Consider the following 13,041-nt stretch of genomic DNA (forward strand, 5'->3'; position numbering starts at 1 on the left):
TTTTTTTTAGTAGAGACGGGGTTTCACCGTGTTAGCCAAGATGGTCTCGATCTCCTGACCTCGTGATCCGCCCGCCTCGGCCTCCCAAAGTGCTGGGATTACAGGCTTGAGCCATCGCGCCCGGCCACTTAGCCTTTTTGATCCTTGGTTTCTTTCTAGGTAAAGAGGTACACATGCTTGCTGCATAAGTTTGTGGGAGGAGCTCTTAAAATACCAAGTCTCATAAAGCAGTAATTGTAAATATATAAGTTTTTTTTTTTTGAGACAGTGTCGCTCTGTCACCAGGTTGGAGTGCAATGGTGCAATCTCAGCTCACTGCAACCTCTGACCCATGGGTTCAAGTGATTCTCCTGCCTCAGCCTCCTGAGTAGCCAGGACTATATGCCCAGCTAATTTTTGTATTTTTAGTAGAGACGGGGTTTCGCCATGTTGGCCAGGATGGTCTCAATCTCTTGACCGTGTGATCTGCCCACCTCAGCCTCCCAAAATGCTGGGGTTACAGGTGTGAGCCACTGCACCTGGCCGTATTTTTTATACACACACACACACACACACACACACACCATTCTTATTCATACAATACAATATGACATGGCTATTAAAAATCATGCAGTTGGGTGCAGTGGCTCACACCTGTAATCCCAACACTTTGTGAGGCCGAGGCAGGTGGATTGCCTGGGCCCAGGAGTTTGACACCAGCCTGGGAAACACGGTGAAACCCCATCTCTACAAAATACAAAAAATTAGCTGGCATGGTGGCAGGCGCCTGTAGTCCCAGCTACTTGGGAGACTGCAATAGCTACACTGAGTGGTGATCACACCACTGTTCTCCAGCCTCGGTGACAGAGTGAGGCCCTGTATCAAAAAAATTAAATAAATAAAAATAAATAATAAAAGTCAAGCTATACAGGAGGATTGCTTAAGCCTAAGCGTTTGAGTCCAGCCTGGGCAGATAGCAAGATCCTGTCTCTAAAAAATTTATTTTTAAATCATGCCATAGAAAAATATTAATTGGCATAAGAAGATACTCATACTCTCTTGCTAAATGAAAATAAGGCCACAAAACAGCTTGTATTAAATGATAACATAATTGTGTAAAAAATATATATACACATATTAATACATGTAAAAATAACTGGAAGGAAAATATCAAAATATCGAAAAGGTTTTCATTTTCTTCATGCTTTTATGAAATTTCTTGGTTCTCTGAATAGAACCTGAATGACTTTTGAAATTATGCACAAAAAAAGATTGGGTGGGGGTGGGGCATAAAGAATGTATCTTCATAAGCACCAAATTTCATGGCCAGGATGGTTTTATACCCTCCTGGGAGGGTTCTTGGGATTCCCTCAAAGGAAGGACTGAGCCTGCAGTGGACACAGGATGTTTGCTGCTCAGTAGCCTGAATCTTCTCCCCACCATCCATCTGGCCTTGTGGGTGGTCAATTACCTGACCCAGAAGTGGGAATGTAACCTAGGCAGGCCAATCGGAATACCCTCTCCCTCTGATACAGGGACCGGCCCAGAGGGGCACAAGACCCACATAGGGTCACAGCTTTCCCAGATTAGTGGAAGCTAAGACAGTCTCTTTTCTTTTTAAACTTGGAGCTGAGGCCAGGCGTGGTGGCTCACGCCTGTAATCCCAGCACTTTGGGAGGCCGAGGTGGGCAGATCGCCTGAGGTCAGGAGTTCGAAACCAGCCTGGCCAACATGGTGAAACTCTGTCTCTAGTAAAAATACAAAAATTACCCAGGTGTAGTGGCAGGCACCTGTAATCCCAGTGACTCGGGAGGCTGAGGCAGGAGAATCGCTTGAACCCAGGAGGCGGAGGTTGCAGTAAGCCAAGATTGCGCCACTGCACTCCAGCCTGGGGACAAGAGCGAGACTTTGTCTCAAAAAAAAAAAAGCAAAAAACCTGGAGCTGTAAGTTGATGTGCAGGCTTGAACTGCTAGCGACCACCTTTCTTGCCTAAAGGAGAGAGTCCGGTGAGAAAACCACATATACACAGAGAAACCGAGCCAGGAGAGGGGAGAGAAGAGTGCCAGGGCTTTGATGATAATGTCTGAGACCCTGGGTCTAACTACACTGGCCTAAAGTTGGCCTTTGGTCTTCTTGGTAGTTATATGAGCCAATCAATTCTCTTTTGGTTTATACCAGTTAGTTAGGTTTCTGTTACTTGTAACCAAGAAAGCCCTGAATACTGGGCTCTAGGTCATATCAATTGCTTTCATACCTTCAAAGTCATCAGATCCAAGCCACCAGGCAAGATGTTGAAGACAGTCTGCCCAGCAGTGACTTCTTGCAGGATCTTCAATACCCGTAAACACTCCCTTACCCGTTGATGCACCTGCAACAAAGACAGTCCCAGTGGGACTGGAACACTCTGCAACTGTCCAGCGAGAATCTCCCTCACATACAGAGCCAAGGAAGAATGCACAGATAGTCTGCCCACCCATGCCTCAGCAAGCATCTTGGGCGCCACATCCTGAGAAAGGCTCAGCTACCTTGCAGCTCACATAAGCACTGCCCAACAGCATAACAGACTCGGCCCTGTTGTTCCGACTCTACCTACCTAACCACAGGGCTGTCAGAAGGATCCAATGAGATGATGTACATGAAAGCATTTTAAAAACAAAAGGAATTAAGAGTGCTGTTATTAGCAATCCAGTACTGGATTCCACTGCCCATTTACATCAGACATCTATTGTTTTTGTCTCCCAAGCACTTACCCCACTTCCTTCTCCTGTTAACCCTGCCTTTTGAGGATGGCCTTCCCACCCCCAATCAAACAATGCATTTCTGGTGGGAACTTCCCATTTTATTACTTCTCCCCAGGCCTGGAATCCCTCTCCAGGATTTTTCAAACTGCAGTTTGGCACCAGGGTAGGGGACTGAGGGATCAACTCAAACACAGTCCTATTCTCATAGGTGACAAGGCTGAACACACACAAGGTCAGAGCTGTCAAGAGCTGTGGTTCTGACTGGGTGCCATGGCTCACACCTATAACCCCAGCACTTTGGGCGGCCACAGTGGGAGGACAGCTTGAGCTCAGGAGTTTGGGACCAGCCTGGGAAACATAGCAAGACCCCCATCTCTACTAAAAAAAAAATTGTGTTGTGGTATGTGCCTGTAGTCCTAGCTACTCGGGAGGCTGAGGTGGGAGGGTCACTTGAGCCTAGGAGATGACATTGCTATTGAGCCATGGTGGTGCCACTGCACTCTAGCCTGGGTGATAGAGTAAGACTGTGTCTCAAAAAAATAAAAATTAAAACAAAGTAGCTGGGCATAGTGATGCATGCCTGTAGTCCCAGCTACTCAAGATGCTGAGGTAGGAAGATCTCTTGAGCCCAGAAGATTGAGACTGTAGTGAGCCATGATCATGCCACTGCACTCCAATCTGGGTGACAAAGCAAGACCCCGTCTCAAAAAAAAAAAAAAAAAAAAAAAAAAAAAAAAAAAAAAAACTTATGGTTCTAACCTTGGAAAGTAGGCCAGTTTGAAGATGAGACCCACCAACCAAGAGAGAGACAGAAATGAGGATGAAGAACAAATCCTGACGGCATTCAAGTCTGGTTCCAATTGTCCTGCTCTTCCTCATATAAGTCTACTTATATGAGCCCATCATTCCCTTTTTTTGCCTAAGTAAACCTAAGTTGGGTTTCTGTCACAGCAATTGTAAGAGTCCTGATTAATATCCTATGTATTTCCACTGATGTGGCAAACTCAGACCCACTATGACTGACATTTCAAAAGAGGGTTAACTAAAAGTCTTGCTATCAAATATAGTAGGGAGAGGACAGACTCATTAACTCTCCTTCCCCAACTGGCACAAACTTACCTGGGGATTCCGAACATGAAATTCCTTCTCCCCTTCCTCAACTCGACGGAAAGGGATCCATTCCTCCTCCAGCGATTCATTGGTGGGCTGGTTCTCTTCTGGGGCCTGCTTGCAGAAATAGGTGGTTGCCGCTGACCGGTCCCTGAAATACACACATCATCAGAGAGAAACCAGAAAACATTCTTGAGCTTATTTTTCCCCTTTACCAAAGCCTCCCTTTCATCCAGAAGGCTCTAGATCACCCTTTGGCTAGTAGGGAAGGAGATCTGGGGCATGCATAGGAAAGTGGAAAAAATACGGATTTTAGAGACAGACCTGGGTTTGAATTCCAACTCAGCTGTGTCACTTTTGGGAAATTATTTAACACCTTTAAACCCTGGTTTTCTCTTCTTTAAAAGGGGTATAATGCTGGCTTGCATGGTTGTCGAAAGGGTTAGAAATAGTACATTGATAGGGGACTAGCCTCTATCCTAGCTCACTGCAGGCACCCAATCCATGACGGCTTATCCCTCACCTGTGCTCTGGCACAGCAACCACAAAGCCACGTGAGGCCAGCTCCATGCAGAAGGCTGAATACAAAGTCCTGGAGATTCAGAAAGGAACAAGGAAAAAGGATCAAAAGAACAGCCGTCTTCACCCTTATTCCAACCATGCTCTGCTAGCAGCCATCTTGTGGAACTACCATATCAACCTTAACTGTTTACCTCTGGCTTCCTTTCACTTGAGAGAGAAATAAACATTACCATATTTAAGTCACTATTACTTGGGAGTGTTCTGTTAAATACAACTTGCCCAATTTCTAATTGATACAGGGAGATCAGGTTCTTAAGTTCCTTTTCACCTTCTCCTACTTTTCCAGGGAAGGCAATAATCTGGACTTCAGAGCCAGAGAGATTTCTTCTTTTTTTTTTTTTTTGAGACGGAGTCTCGCTCTGTTGCCCAGGCTGGAGTACAATGGGACTATCTCGGCTCACTGCAACCTCCACCTCCCGGAGCCAAGTGATTCTCCTGCCTCAGCCCCGTGAGTAGCTGGGATTACAGGCGAGCGCCACCACGCCCATCTATTTTTTTTTTTTTTTTTTTTTGTATTTTTAGTAGAGATGGGGTTTCACCATGTTGGTCAGGCTGGTCTCAAACTCCTGACCTCCTGATCCGCCTACCTCGGCCTCCCAAAATGCTGGGATTACAGGCATGAGCCACGGTGCCCGGCCAGCCAGAGAGATTTCTGATCCTTTCCCAGTTCAAACTGTCACCTTGGGCAAGTCTGCCTTCCAGAGCCTGTTTGCCCAGTTGAAAAATAGGCATCCCTGCCTGTGCACCTCACAGGGCGATGTGGGAATCAAATGAGACAATGGCACACTGAGAATGGTTAGGTATTTAACCGCACATATTCCTCCCTAGGATAGGAAACCATAGGTCCATGACCCATGGGAAGGATTTCAGAGCCTGAATTAACCACAGATGCAATGAGAGGAAATAATGTTCCTTATCCTCCCTTTCTTTCTCCTTGGAATTTCACTCTGGTTAATGAGAGTATTCATAACTGACTTGCCCAGGTCTAATGAAGTGTTAAGTCTCAATACAGATTCTTAGACCAAAAAGACCACCTCCAAAGTGCTCACCTGTTCTCTCCTGTTTGCCTAGGAGGAGAAGGTTTCTTTGCTTCTTTTCCCTGCGAGACTATAATCTTCCTGAAGTAGGAACTCTCTCGTCTTCACTACTGAATGCCCAGCCCTGGCACACAGCACGTACTCAATTTATTGAACAAGAAAGCAGCATCAAAAACCACCTACTTGCAGGCCGGGCGCAGTGGCTCAAGCCTGTAATCCCAGCACTTTGGGAGGCCGAGATGGGCGGATCACAAGGTCAGGAGATGGAGACCATCCTGGCTAACACGGTGAAACCCTGTCTCTACTAAAAATACAAAAAAACTAGCTGAGTGAGGTGGCGGGCACCTGTAGTCCCAGCTGCTCGGGAGGCTGAGGCAGAGGCAGGAGAATGGGCGTGAGCCGGGATAGGGCGAGATTGGCAGTGAGCTGAGATCCAGGCCACTGCCACTCCAGCCTGGGTGGGACAGAAGGAGACTCTGTCTCAAAAACAAAAAAACAAACAAAAAAGCCGGGCGCGTGTGTGTTGGGGTGGGCTCAGAGCCTGTAATCCCAGCCACTTTTGGAGAGGGCCGAGACCGGCCAGACCACAGAGGTCAGGAGATTTGAGGACCATCGCTGGCTAACACGGTGAACCCGTTCTACTGAAAAAATACAAAAAACTAGCCGGCGCGGTGGTCGGGTGCCTGTAGTGCCCAGCTACTCCGGATGGCTGAGCAGTGAGAATGGTGTAAACCCAGGAGGCAGAGCTTGACAGTGGGCTGAGATCTGGCACTCGTACTCCAGCCCGGTGCCGAGAACGAGGACTCCGTCTCAAAAAAAAAAAAACACAAAAACCTCTACTTGCCTTTCTAACCTCATCCTCCATGTTTACTCTCCACTTTCTGCTGGGCTACAGTTACGGGGGAGTCTTTTTCCTGCTCCTCTAGCAGATGCAATTTTCCCTCGAGATTTGTTAATCTTGGTATTGATCCCACCGTTCCTTCTCATGCCAACAGGCTGGCACAGAGCAGGTGGCTCCAGCAGAGCTCTGCTGGAATGGAATGAGAACCTAGGCACCAGTACGCGCCTTGTATTCATGTCCAATAAATTACTATGGTAAACACACTACTTTCCAGGCACACTGTCCTAGAAGCCGGAGCAATAGAGGATAAGAATGTCGGTCTCTGCCTTCAGAGGGCTTACATCTAGTGAAGAAGACAGGCATTAAAGAATGAATCTACACAAGTGAATTAATTCCATGCAATTATGTTAAATGCTCGAGTAAGTATAGATTGTCTTATGAAAGCACCATTCTGGAAAAATTAACCTGAATATACGGTGTCAGGATGGGTGTTCCTAGGGACATGACATCCCAAACTAAGATCTTAAAGGTAATCTGGAATAGCCAGGAAAAAGGACAGAAAGGGGGCAAGAAGGAAGAGAAGAGCAGAAACAGTGAATATCCAGGCAAAAAGGATCAGCCACCAAGCCACAGGGCACAGGATGAAGGACAGCGAGGAGGATGAATAATGCAGTGCCTCTTCAGTAAGTGAAAGGAAGGGCCATTTGTGTCTGGAAGCTACATTGACAAAGAGCAAAGAAACAGGCCTGGAAAAACTTTGTCTTGGCCTACATCGACGGTAAGGACCATGAAAAGAACTGGAATTAAGTTTCAAAGAGGCATTAATTTTTTCTTTTTTTGGAAATGAGTTTTATCTTGTTGCCCAGGTTGGAGTGCGAATGGCACAGATCTCGGCTCACTGCAACCTCCCACCTCCCAAGTTCAAGCAATTCTTCCCGTGGCTCAGCTCCCAAGTAGCTGGGATTAAGGTGTGGTGCCACCAGCACCCAGCTAATTTTTTGTACTTTTTAGTAGAGACAGGGTTTCTCCATGGTTGGTCAGGCTAGTCCCGGAACTCCCCAACCTCAGGTGATCCACGCCGCCTCTGCTCCCAAGTGCTGGGATTACAGCATGAGCCACCAGCCCAGCCAAAAACTTTAAGTGGAAGACACCATATCAGTTCATTTACTCGAACCATAATATTTATTGAGTACCTATTATATGCTCGGCACTGCTTGAAGTGCTAGAATGATCAAGTTTTCATGTATTGTAGTTTTAAATAGATCTCCCTGCCCAGGCGCGGTGGCTCACGCCTGTCAATCCCAGCACTTTGGTGCCCAGGCTTGGAGGCAGCGTGCGACTCCCTCGAGGTCGCGGAGCATCGCAACCCCATCCTGGCTACACCTGCGGTCGCAAAACCATCTCTACTACACAAAATTACCAACAAAACACTAGGCTGGGCACTGGTGGGCACGCGCGCCTGTTAGTTCGCCAACTACGTCAGCGGACGTTGGAGGCAGTCGAGAATGGCGTCGAACCTACGGGAAGTGGCAGCATTGCCAGCTGAGCCTGAGATCCACCACCACTACACTCCGCAGCCTGGGTCCGACACGAGCGAGATCACGTCTCAAACAAAAAACAACAAAAAAAAAAACAACAAAAAATAGATCCTCCCCTCGCCCGGGCCGGCGCGGATGGCTCCATTGCCTCTCAATCCTAGTACTTTTGGCCGAGGCTGAGGCAGATGGATTTGCCTGAGGTCAGGAGGTTTAAACCAGGTCTGCTAACATGGATGAAGCCCCGTCGTCTACAAAAAATTACCAGGGCACGGTGGGGTGCGTGCCTGTAGATTCCGCAGTTACTCGGGAGGCGTGAGGCAGGAGAATCGCGGTTCGAACCCAGAAGGCCTGAGGTTGCAGTGATGCCAGAAGATCATGCCACTGCCATGACGGGCCATGATCAATGGCTCAAGCTAGTGCCCCTACCTCAGCAACTGAGGGCGACTGAGGCAAGACGTCGTCTCAGAAAAAAAAAAAAAGGAATCGCCATGGCTACAGGTGTGGACAATGGTTTGGGGGCTAGGAGGGCAAAAAACAGTGCGCTTTGAGATGTTGAACATTCTGAGTACTTCCGTAAACTCACATATTATGGTGATGGATGACAGACAGAGAGAAAATTCAAAATGCTTAAATAGGGACACATGTACTAGCAGTTATTAAGGCTATATAACATACCAAGGTGCAGAAATCAGAATTCATGGGAGAATTCTAAAATGAATACATGAAGACTCTAGGCCAAAGTTTCCCATGGTATGGTAAAAAGAGAGCGATCCTACAGTCACCACCATGCCATATCCCTCCCATGTAGGAGAAAGTGAGAGGAGAACCGACAAGGAGTGGGGAACCCGTAGTAGTATCCAATCGAATCTGAACCTCGACGAAACTGCGCCCTGCTAGGGAGCGAGCCATTCCGGGTCTGTGGACAGATGGACGAAAGCGAGTTCAGAGAATTTCACAACCTTCCCAGGCTCACATCAGCGCACAAGGGATAGGGCTGAGATTTGCAAGTTAGGCTGCGTGGCTCCACAAGTGCAGGGGAGCAGAGTCTGTGCTTCTATTCGCTACTACGCCCGATTGCCCGACCCACCCACAGAGTGGACTCTCCATGTTAAATAAATTTACATCTTGGTGGGGGCCACAATGGCTCACTGCCTATGAAGTCTCAGCACTTTTGGGAGGCTGGGGCGGCGAGGATGATTGAAGCTCAGGAACATTCGAGAGTCGGCGGATGGCAACACAGTGAACCTCCCGCGTCTCTGCAAAAAAAAAAAAAACAAAAAAAAATTAAAAATAGCCAGGCATGGTGGTACATGCCAGCTACTTGGTGGCTGAGGCAGGAGCATTGCTTGAGCCCAGGAGGTTGAGGCTGCAGTGAGCTGTGATCATGCCACTACACTCCAGCCTGGGCAACAGAGTGAGACTCTGTCTGAAAAAATAAAAATAAAATAAATAAAAGATGCTCTGATCACAAAGCTCATGTTCCTTCTAGCATTTCTGGGCTATTACATGGGAGGAAAGCTAAAAGTGTATATTTATATAAATACTGGACCATGAGAAGTGAAGCGTATGAAGGCTGCCCAAAGGCCCCACAAGGTGAAAGGACTTGAGAAAGGCCTTCCGGAGAAGGTGAACCCAATGCTATGGGACAAAGCAGATGGGAGAGAAGACAGCTAGCAGATGGAAATGTCTTTTTTTTTTTTTGCCCTTTGAAATAAGCTAAGACTCAGCAGCTGTCACCAGGCAAGGAGTATGGCATGGTCTGGGGGAAAGAAGTTCTTACCTGAAGGCTCCTAGGCCATGGGAGAAGATGATCAAGGGGTATCCAGAGTCCTTTGTCTTAAAGGGGCCATTCCAGCTAACAGGCAGGCGACAAGATCCTAACAGAGACATGGGCTATAGCATATCTGGCTGCCCCAAAGCTGTTATCCCAAGGGCGACCTGAGTATAGGTATGGGTGGGGACATGTGTTTCTCCCCTCTGGACAATCACCATCGGCCCCTGAGCGGCTCAGGGCAGTCAATCACCTATTTTTTCTCCCTTTCTTCCATAGGAAGAGTGAACACAATAGAAAATGGGAAACTAAGCCAGGCGCAGTGGCTCATGCCTATATTCCCAGCACTTTGGGAGGCCAAGGTGGGTGGATCACAAGGGCAAGAGATCGAGACCAGCCTGGCCAAGCAAAATCCTGTCTCTACTAAAAATACAAAAATTAGCTGGGTGTGGTGGCAGGCTCCTATAATCCCAGCTACTTGGGAGGCTGAGGCAGGAGAATCACTTGAACCTGGGAGGCGGAAGTTGCAGTGAGCTGAGATCGTGCCATTGCACTCCAGCCTGGGTGACAAGAGCAAGATTCCATCTCACACAAAAAAAAGAAAGAAAGAAAGAAAATGGGAAGCTAAGTCCAAAGTGGCAGTACTGAATACTGGGGTAAACTGCTGAGATGCCAAGGCACTGGGTGGAATTCCTAGGTGTGGGGCCTTTGGGGGAAGTGGATGACTCAATGTTATCCTACTCAGAAGAGGGGTGACTGGAGGGAAAACTGCAGGATACTGTATGCTCCTTGATAGTTAAGAACCTTTCTTTGATACACACAATAGCTGGCACAGAGTAGGAATTGATACATGCTGAATAAATGAGGAATCGGTGCCATTTATGGAACACATTCTATGTCCCAAGCAGTGCACTAGAGGCTTTACGTACATCCCGTACTACAAACCCCCAAAGGCAGGTATTTAGACGGGTTCAGTAACTTGCCCAAACCCCATGGCTAGTAAATTGTAAAGTCTGGATTTGAATCCAGGGAAGTCTAACTCTATCACCAAAGCTCTTTCATATGTAATTCTCTCCCAATTCTCCACACTACACTGACTAATGGATGCCCCTTACAAAAGGCTGGACACTGTAGGCTATAAGGTACTGTGTCCACCTGGGGATCTCCCAGGAACAAAACCAAGCAACTGGGAAAGCATGCAGAGGTCAGGCCAGCCCTTACCCACAGCCAGGTTGAACAGCAAGCCCCCCCAGCGCTTATTGAACTGCAGGTACTCGGCCAGGCCAGTGCAGTACTCATAGCGGGGAATCCACAGGGGCCGCTCCATGGTCTCCTCTGCCTTTTGGCAGGGGTAGAAGAGTCGAAAGAAGCTCCCCTGTAGGAAAGAAGAGAGCAGCTGCTCAGAACAAGGAGTCCAGGCTAGATTTCCCAACAGCCACACTCAGCAGGTGTTTGGGGCACCAGCAAAACAGGGAACCTTAAGTTTCAATTAGCATACCTGAATTTTATGTTCAGAAATCTGGAAAGAAGCAATTTGATTTTTAGAATACATGTAAAGCTTACGTTACTTCAAATAGCCAACTGTATTTTGAATTACATTGTGGGAGGGGGCACCAAAAATATTTGAGTGTTTGGGACAATGAAAGATTTAAATCTGGCACTGAGCCTAAGCCTGCAGGAGCCCCAGGAGTTAGAGATTAGTTCTTGTGCTGAACAGGGTGGCCGTGGTAGCTCATCCAGGCCACTCTGCTAGGACGGCCATTGGGAAGCAACAGCACACTCATTTTACATGGGAGTAGGTGAGGGGTTACTAGGAAGTGTGTGCCTCTCAAGGGAGACAGGAAGTCGAGGGCTAGCAGAGAAAGGGCTAGGAACTAAGCCAGGCACAGTGGCTCACGCCTGTAATCCCAGCACTTTGGGAAGCCGAGGTAGGAGGGTCACTTGAGGCCAGGAGTTAGACATCAGCCTGGGCAACATAGCAAGACCTCGTCTCTACTATATATACATATATATAAGTTAATTAATTAAAAAGTCCTAGGACCTGATAGAGGACCAGTCCAGAAGTCAAAGCAGGAGAGGAAAACAGATCAAGGCAGGAGAGAGAAAAGGAAGCTGTCCCCCTACCCAGGTCAGGGAATCCAAGGCCAAAAGCACACACCCATGGCTCTTTCTCTCACACACTCGGATTCTGATATGATTAAAACCCTTCCAAGATCAGGCATCTGCCCTCAAGAAAGGTGAGAGGATCTGCGAGCTCCCTCTAAAGCTAGAGTCCCCCCTTTCCTCTAGGTGGAAAACGAACACACTATCTCTGTCTATTGGGATGTTTCCAATGTTTGGAAAGAGGAAGAAAAAGCTCAGGGAAGACAGAGCTGGGGGCTTGATAACCAAATCCAGACCCACTCTGATTCAGCTTCCCCACCGTGGGAGTGCCGGATCAGAATTGTGATCAGTAAGTCACGGTGCTGGCAGAAGCAGTGCAAACGGAAGGGAGCTGGGGACACTTACCTGGAGATTCTGACCCTCCATCACATCCCCACAGCCTACGAGGTGGGGTCCTGTGACAGGTGGAAAGCCCACAGACTGGCTGACCCCCATTTCATCACCAGGTGAATCAAATGACTTGCCGGAGCTGAACTTGCTGGCTGGATGGGGGAACACAGAACAGCCGCTTGCTGACTTCCTCTTGGCTTCCTGTTGCTGATATGTGTTATCTGCTACCCTGTCCACCCCTCCTTAGCACCTCATCCTCCCTGCCGTCACTCACTGAATCTTGCACCTACTACTTTGCTACATTGCCTTTGCCAAGACTGGGGGTTGTTTTTTATTTATTTTGCTAGGGTGATGAGATGGCTGTGAAGAGGAAAGAGAGCCATCCATACTCCTCACAGCCCATTAACAAATGTTTATCCAGCAGCTACTATGTGCGCAGCACAGCAGTAACTGCTGCAGAGACTGTCACACAGACCTTGCTCTCCTGAGGCTAACAGTAACCACTAAGATCCGTTACTTACAGTTAGCACTGTACTGACCTCTTTATAGACATTATATACATTACATCATTTCATTGTCTCAACAACTCTCTGAGGTAGGTACTTTTTTTTTTTTTTTTTTTTTTTGAGACAGAGTCTTGCTCTGTTGCTAGGCTAGAGGGCAATGGCATGATCTCGGCTTGCTGCAACCTCCAACTCCCTGGTTCAAGTGATTCTCCTGCCTCAGTCTCCTGAGTAGCTGGGATTACAGGCATGTGCCACCACGCCCAGCTAATTTTCTTTTTTATTTTAGTAGAGACGGGGTTTCAGCATGTTGGCCAGGATGGTCTCGATCTCCTGACTTCATGATCTACCCACCTCGGCCTCCCAAAGTGCTGGGGTTACAGGCGTGAGTCACTGCGCCCGGCCTGAAGTAGGTACTATTAAGACCCTGTTTTGGCCGGGCGTG

At 47.8% G+C, this 13,041-nt stretch overlaps 1 protein-coding gene across 1 annotated transcript in view; it reads right to left on the reverse strand.

Moving 5' to 3' along the window:
- PAFAH2 (platelet activating factor acetylhydrolase 2) overlaps window positions 1–13,041 on the reverse strand; it is a 63,325-nt gene that overhangs the window by 39,325 nt on the left and 10,959 nt on the right. The window contains exons 3-8 of the mRNA XM_017856196.1: window positions 12,109–12,245; window positions 10,822–10,975; window positions 9,610–9,706; window positions 4,355–4,423; window positions 3,841–3,982; window positions 2,235–2,348 (exon numbers count right to left, since the gene is read on the reverse strand). Of these exons, the coding sequence (XP_017711685.1) occupies window positions 2,235–2,348; window positions 3,841–3,982; window positions 4,355–4,423; window positions 9,610–9,706; window positions 10,822–10,975; window positions 12,109–12,245 (713 nt within the window). The remainder of the gene's footprint in view (window positions 1–2,234; window positions 2,349–3,840; window positions 3,983–4,354; window positions 4,424–9,609; window positions 9,707–10,821; window positions 10,976–12,108; window positions 12,246–13,041) is intronic.

This window comes from Rhinopithecus bieti, unplaced genomic scaffold, assembly GCF_001698545.2.
Source record: "Rhinopithecus bieti isolate Rb0 unplaced genomic scaffold, ASM169854v2 scaffold_41644, whole genome shotgun sequence".
NCBI classification, from domain to species: domain Eukaryota; kingdom Metazoa; phylum Chordata; class Mammalia; order Primates; family Cercopithecidae; genus Rhinopithecus; species Rhinopithecus bieti.